Source organism: Bufo gargarizans, chromosome 11 (assembly GCF_014858855.1).
Source record: "Bufo gargarizans isolate SCDJY-AF-19 chromosome 11, ASM1485885v1, whole genome shotgun sequence".
In the NCBI taxonomy this organism is placed as follows: Eukaryota; Metazoa; Chordata; class Amphibia; order Anura; family Bufonidae; genus Bufo; species Bufo gargarizans.
This window is the reverse complement of record NC_058090.1, coordinates 81,591,649-81,599,640: the sequence shown is the minus strand read 5'-3', so window position 1 is coordinate 81,599,640 and position 7,992 is coordinate 81,591,649. Positions and strand designations below refer to the sequence as shown.

The window sequence follows — 7,992 nt, the reverse complement described above, 5'->3', positions numbered from 1 at the left end:
TGGAAGAGACATGGCAGTAGATGTGTGTAGTTTAGGGGTAGTAGTAGTATGGAACATGATGATAGGCAGGTGGGCAGTGACAGTGGCATAATGGCAGCAGTAGTAGAAGCGCTATGGCACACACCATGATGGTAGGTAGGCAGACAGTGGCAGTGGCATGATGGGGCACTGTTAACAATCGCAGATCTATCCATCGTCCTCACGAAGAATGTGAAAAACCAGATGAATCCATGCCTTGTTTATGTTGACAAAGGTGATATTTTGTACACTTGCGGAGGACAACTTTGTCCATTTGACTGTCATGATGACCGTGGGGCACTGAAAAAACTCTTTGAGATGATACTAAAGGTGGGACAAGACAGAACAGAGAAAGTATACTGGGCCAGTTCGGGCCACTGCTTCAGTCTGCCTGCCCAGAAGTCTATGGGGCTAGGGAGCACAGAATGCATCAGAGAAAGGCCAGAGTCTAGGTGGGACTGAACCTGGATTTTGAAGCAATATCTCTCTGTTTTCTGATTTGCTTTAGCTTGGCACGCCACTTGAAAAAATTGCCCCATCATGTTGATAACCATAAACTGCCTGCGGCTGCAGCTTCTGCTGCTTATGATAGGGGAGACAGCAGGAGGTGGATGACTCTGTGAGGGCCGGAGAGTGGCCTCCTGGTCAGACACCCATCTGGTAAGCATCTGCTCGCTGAAAACTGTGGCAATCTGCATACACAATGTTTCCTAGTAATAAAGTCATTTGGCCTTTTTGCTTTGATAGCGAGGGTCTAAAAACATGGCTATCCAGTAACCATCAGATTCCTTGATGGTAAGGATATGCTTGCTATTATGAAAGCAATCAAGCAAACATACAGCTTGTCATTTTGGCCAGTGTGCCCAAAGACCCAGCATTTTCTGGCTCCGTTCCCACTAAGATGATTGGTCATCATGGCCAGTATCATCATAATCATCATCGGCTTCCTGCTCTTCCTCTACCACCGACTTCTTCTTCTTCTCCAGACAAAGCTGCTCATTCTCATCCTCCTCCTTCGTGGGACTTTCTCTGTGTGGGTTCCCAACAGCTAGAGGGTGCCCAACAAAATGCATAAACTATTCTTTCACCATACCTTGTTGCGTTAGTATGACCATCTAGCCTCTTAGTGGACTCTAAGTCTACCACTCTTCTGTTGAAGCCTCTCCTTCCCTTGGTTGATTGACAGAACAAAGAGTTTGAATCCTTCTCTTGCTCCGCCCTGTAATCCAATGCCTGCATTGCTCTGCCCTGTAATCCAATGCCTGTGCGGTACAACACATCATCTTTGAGGCAATCATTCATCCGGGTCATGGTACATCAGCAGTAATAAGTCAGTGCAACTGAGATTGTATTTTTTTTCCTTTTCTTGAAGATGTTTCTCTAGTCACCAGACTGGCTTTCTCAGAATGACTTGTACAAGGAATTTCAAGCATTCATGAGAACATGAGTAGCAAGTATTCAATGCCGGAGATTCTGTGTACAATCATTCTACTTGAGAAAGACAGATGACTTATTACTACTAATTGTGCAATTATGTACAAGCCAACCACTGGAGGTAAGTTCTTATTCAGAAGCTGCCCAGCAGTCCTTCCCTGCTGTAAACCTCCACAGAATGGGACTTACTTCCACGTTTTCTTAGGTACAAAAAGTGTGAGGGAATAGATGGGGTTTCTTGACTCCCAGCCCCAGTAGCCCCTGGGCGGTTTGATGATTGTAAAGAACAGATTACTAAACACCAGTAAGAAAAAAAGAAGAACATCAGGTAATTGCCACCCATGTAGTATAATTAAATGGAATGTATAATCAGTACCTAATTGAAGTCATGTATTCATGTTAAACATATTTTTAGAACATTTGGTGATTTTTGTTTAAATTTTCCATGTCACTATTTAGATAAAAAAATATTTAAAAACTTAAATTTTTTGCATGAGCCACTAGGGCTAATAATAGGTCAAGACTTCCTGTTCTGTACTGGTAACTAAGCCGTCTCATTATCATCACAGGCAGAATTAGAATGACAGATAATATAGAAAACATAAGATCAATCATTCACAATAGGCAATGTCACACCCGATGAGCAACCAAGCACAATGGAAGTCAATGGGAGAACCTGAACATTAAACCGGGCACCCCCTGCTCTGAAGAGAAGAGGATGTCTGGTTCACGGAAAAAGGTTAGAAATTGATGGAAACACCACTGAAATGGTTCAGGAACAGCATGGGGAGGATGTCTGGATGCATCTTGGACTACTATTACCTAGTAATAGTACTCCAACATCCTCCCCATGCTGTTTCCAAACCATTTTGGCGGTGTTTCCATCAATTTCTAAACTTTTTCTGTGAACCAGACACCCTCTCTTCTTCGGAGCAGGGGGTGCCCGGTTTAATGCTCGGGTCTCCCATAGAATTTTATTGTGTTCAATTGTTCTCGAGCATACACAGTATTCGGCCGAACACTGCCATGTGCCGAGCATAGTGATGCTCGAGCCGAACTGCTGTTCAGCCGAGCATGCTCGCTCAACACTAATTTTAGGCCTAGTGGTCAGTGTAAAAAACTGCAAGATTTTACTATATTTTTTAATTACAGATGTGTTTAAAATGCAAAAAAAATCACCCAAATTCTAAAAAAAATGAATATAAAAACTTGATTTAATTCTCTGATGACAAATTCCTTTATGATAATAATACTTTAAAGGGGTTGTCCAGCCAGTACATTTTTTATAAGTGAAACAATACTCCCCTCATCAGTCCCTTATCTATCCCGTTCCGATGCTTCTGGGTCCTTGTTCTCTCGCAACACACAGGAAATTACAGAAAACATATTTAAAATAGGACGGTTGTCAGGCTACACGTTAATATAACTTTCAATGCCTTTTAAAAAAGGTAAGCAAACAGATTTTAGAAACCTATGTGGAAAATCCTAATAACTTTATTTATAAATTATATTATTAGGTAGGAATTAGTATTAATTATTAGACATTTATACAGTCAATGAAAATAAATCTAAGTTCAAGAATCTTAGACATGATGTAAAAATCCAGAGAAAATCATATTTATATATGTTCTATAATTGTATAAGCTTGAAGAAATCAATGTAGACAAGGAGAGTGGGAACATCCATTGGCCATGCTACCTGTTACCTTTCATTAATATGTCTCTTCATGCTTTGTAGACCTTTTTTTAGCCCAGAAATTACTTGCCGATTCCTCAGACTATAAATGATTGGGTTGAGGAAAGGAGTAAACATAGCATATACCAGGGCAAATGATTTGTCATACTCCACTGAACGAGATGTTTTAGGAGTAGCATACACAATACAAGCTGCACCGTAGAAGAGGGTCACCACCGTCAAGTGTGAGGAGCAGGTGGAGAATGCCTTCTTCTGTCCTTTTTTAGTCTTTATCTTCATGATGGAATATATTATATTCATGTACATTAGAACAACAATAGCAAGGTTGAACATTGTGGCAAATCCACCCACAAATCTATTTATGGTGACAGTCATGGTGATGTCACTACATGCCAGACTGAGTAATGGCGCTAAGTCACAGAAGTAATGATTCACGTAATATCTTCCACAAAATGGAACTCGAGAAGTTAGAGTCATGGGAATGAGTGCCATCAGGAACCCTGTTATCCAGCACATCAAGGTTAAGCCTCTACTTACTCTGGTATTAATGATGATGTTGTACCGGAGTGGTATACATATGGCAACAAATCTGTCAATGGCCATAATAGCCAAAAGATTACACTCAGTGATACCTAAACTATGGAACATGTAGATCTGAGCAAAGCACCAGTAGAATGAGATCTTCTTATTTTTGGTTGCCAGCATAATCAAAAGCTTGGGGGTTGTGATAGATACATACCAAATCTCAAGACAGGACAGGTTAATGATGAAAAAATACATGGGCATATGAAGATGAATGTCATAGTAAACCACTAAAATAATCAACATGTTTCCAATGATGGTGAAAACGTAGATTAAAAAAAAGACAGTGAACCAAACTGGACTGTAGTTATCAAAGCCAACGAATCCTAGTAGCTCGAAGTCTTTAAAGATTGTCTGGTTTAGATTTTCCATAATAAAATTTGGTGGCAAGTGTGTTCACTGTATGCGTTTTGTTTGATGAGCCCTCAACTATACAATATCTGTGGAGAAAATACACCAGTAACATACATTGTAGCACAGTAACATAGTTTGTAAGGCTGAAAAAAAGACATATGTCCATCTGGTTCAGGCTATTGTCCTGCTAAGAATGGCTAAAGCCCCCAAACCCCCCAAAAAAGTCATACGAACCTTACCAATCCTTACTGCTCATGTACCACTGCTCCACGGTTCCCTGCAGATATCTATTTTCTGCTCCCCCAACTTGTCTCATCTTCATGCTCCACCTTGACACACAAGTAATCACCCCACAGTTAGGGCTCATGCACACGACCGTATGTATTTTGCAGTCCACAAAAAACGGATCCGCAAAAAATATGGATGACGGAACGGAACAGCTGGCCCCTGATAGAACAGTACTATCCTTGTCCGTAATGCAGACAATAATAGGACATGTTCTATTTTTTTGCGGGACGGAAATACGGACATACGGAAACGGAATTCACACAAAGTAACTTGCGTTATTTTTGCGGACCCATTGAAATGAATGATTCCGTATACAGTCCACAATTAAAACGGAACGGACACGGAAAGAATATACATTACGTTCGTGAGCATGAGCCCTTAATCAGTGGCTGAGGTGAGTCATTGCTCTAGCCTGTGATTCCCCGAATAGTCATTCCTTGTGTATCGAAAGGGACCAGATGGTAGAAACCAGTGTGGACCCAGGGAGCATTGGAACAAGGGCTGCAAGGGAACAATAAGCATAAAAAAAAGTTTAAACCCCTAAGATGCTGTGGGGCTCCCGGGGATCAAATGGCTTCCCTGGGCTCAAATGACTTCCCCTGAATGGCTTTGGGGAAGCCTGCAGGTGGCAGGGTTTCATAATTCAGAATTGTGTTTTTTTTTCCCTTCAATTCCTAGGGTTGAGGAATTTTTACATGGTGGTTTTGAAGGGCTGATATTTTTGTAATGCACTAAATAAAGTAATAAACTTACAGATACATTTCTCAAAGTACCTGAGAAGGGTTGAGCGAACCCAAACTGCAAATTTCGGGTTTGTACCGAACTTTGTTAATTCGGGTACCCGGACCCAAACCCAGACTTTTTACTGAAGTTCAGGTTCAGGTTCGGTGTTCAGGTGATTTTATTATTTTCCGTTATAACATGATTATAAAATATATACACTTACCTAAAGAATTATTAGGAACACCATACTAATGCAGTGTTGGACCCCCTTTTGCCTTCAGAACTGCCTTAATTCTACGTGGCATTGATTCAACAAGGTGCTGATAGCATTCTTTAGAAATGTTGGCCCATATTGATAGGATAGTATCTTGCAGTTGATGGAGATTTGAGGGATGCACATCCAGGGCACGAAGCTCCCGTTCCACCACATCCCAAAGATGCTCTATTGGGTTGAGATCTGGTGACTGTGGGGGCCATTTTAGTACAGTGAACTCATTGTCATGTTCAAGAAACCAATTTGAAATGATTCGAGCTTTGTGACATGGTGCATTATCCTGCTGGAAGTAGCCATCAGAGGATGGGTACATGGTGGTCATGAAGGGATGGACATGGTCAGAAACAATGCTCAGGTAGCCCGTGGCATTTAAACGATGGCCAATTGGCACTAAGGGGCCTAAAGTGTGCCCAGAAAACATCCCCCACACCATTACACCACCACCACCAACCTGCACAGTGGTAACAAGGCATGATGGATACATGTTCTCATTCTGTTTACGCCAAATTCAGACCATTTGAATGTCTCAACAGAAATCGAGACTCATAAGACCAGGCAACATTTTTCCAGTCTTCAACAGTCCAATTTTGGTGAGCTCGTGCAAATTGTAGCCTCTTTTTCCTGTTTGTAGTGGAGATGAGTGGTACCTGGTGGGGTCTTCTGCTGTTGTAGCCCACCTTTCTTTCCCATTCTGACATTCAGTTTGTTGTTCAGGAGATTGTCTTGACCAGGACCACAACCCTACATGCATTGAAGCAACTGCCATGTGATTGGTTGACTAGATAATCGCGTTAATGAGAAATAGAACAGGTGTTCCTAATAATTCTTTAGGTGAGTGTATATATAAAAATAATAAGAAAAAACTCAACTCATCCACTTGATCGCGCAGCCGGTATCCTCTTCTTTCTTTTTTTCTGTAGAACCGGCTGCGCGATCAAGTGGATGAGTTGAGTTTAAAAAAAATAATTAACCCCTCAATGGCCATTTTATTTAGCATTCTGTCTTATGACAGAAAATTATAGCATTCATAACAGAAAATAATAAAGTGAAGTTCGGGTCCCCATTGACTTTAATAGGGTCCGGGTTTGGGGTCAAGCTCAGATCCCGAACCCGAACTTGGACCTGAAGTTTGGCCGAACGCAGCGAACCCGAACATCAACGGGTTTGCTCCTCCCTATACCTGAGCCCTAATCCAAAATGTGTAGCGGGCTTCCACTGATTATGGTATTTGTCTGTGGCAAAAGGACATTTGGTCCCTTCAAAGGGCTGGTCCAAGGCTTCAACAATCAGTATATGTTTCATCTATACTGACTACTACGATTTATGAATAATTTAGTACTAAAAATAGGGGGTTGTATCATTGGAGAAATTTCTGACATTTCTTCAGGTTCTGCCACCAATGTCAGATTTCATAATTTCCCATAGAAGTGAACAGAGTGTGTCCGTGCTTGCGCAGTTCACTCTCGTTCACTTTGATCGCCCTGTTCTAGAGATAGGTGTGGGTCTATCTGATGTTGGTTGCATATCCTAGCGATATACCACGAATGTCTCAGATGAGACAACTTCTTTAACCTTTAGTTTTGCTCTTTAACTTTTTTCTCCTTTCTTCAATCTTTAAATTCAATTCTCATATATTTTCTTCTGTACTCTTTCCAAAAGAACAATACACAAAAAAAAAGCACAAAACTGGAGCATAAAAAGAACTAACGACTCATGCATGCAAAAATATACAATAAATAGATGCACCCACCTCATCTTCAGCTGTTGTAGCAAATCTCTGCAGTATTGCCCTTTAAATAGTAGTAGAAGTGAAACGCGTCAGCGCGATATGAGTCCATTACATTGTTTATTTGGTATCTCAAGGGTATCAGTGTCCTTGGAGTCTTGTTAAAAATGTACAGAATATTTTCATAGAGAAAACTCACAAAGTTTTGATATATCTCGACCTACTTCTTGCAATGTTTTACACGGGTGCATCCTATTTTCTGATTTATTTTTATTTTATCGTAATGTTTTTTTTAATTTTTTTTTATTCTGTTTTCTTCATATAATTATTGAGGAAGCCATCTTGATTAGAACTATGAAAAGCTATGACAGAAAATAACTAACTGATTTGTATGGGAGTTTGAGGAGCGTGTTCTGCAGCGTAATTGTGTATGGAGGAGAAAGGAAGAGGATTTGAGTTGTGTCCAGGGTCATCTCTACCAGTAGTTTAGGTTGTATGTCACCACCTGAGATTCCAGGTGTTTTTGTGAGAGGGGGTGCAAAAACACTCTCAGAACTTGTCTCTGTTGTTCAGCTTCCTGCCATAGAGTGGATGCAAGTGTGAAGGCAACTGAAAAGCAGTAACAGAGTGAATCCTAGGCCTACTATTTAGCTAAGTCTTTATGGTATCTAGCAGTAGGATGTAGACCATGACGCCACACATACAGGATGGCATCAGAACCCAGTACAGTGGTGCCACACCTGAAGAGTAACCAGAAGGGGAATTCAACATAGAAATTTAAACACCAAGAAGGAAAATTCATGGAATTATGGAAACCACCGGATAGACATGTTTAATATAAAGCAAATTATAAAAAGGAGACAAAATATTGAAAACATCTACAGTCGTGGCCAAAAGT

General features: G+C 40.8%; 1 protein-coding gene across 1 annotated transcript; it reads right to left on the bottom strand.

Moving 5' to 3' along the window:
• Positions 1-914: 914 nt before the first annotated feature.
• On the bottom strand, positions 915-4,101 carry LOC122921371 (olfactory receptor 6N2-like). The gene is made up of 3 exons (XM_044271348.1): positions 3,158-4,101; positions 1,162-1,280; positions 915-1,066 (listed from the first exon to the last, which is right to left on the bottom strand). The coding sequence occupies exons 1-3, from the start codon at positions 4,099-4,101 to the stop codon at positions 915-917; spliced, it is 1,215 nt and encodes a 404-aa protein (XP_044127283.1).
• Between the last annotated feature and the right edge of the window lie 3,891 nt (positions 4,102-7,992).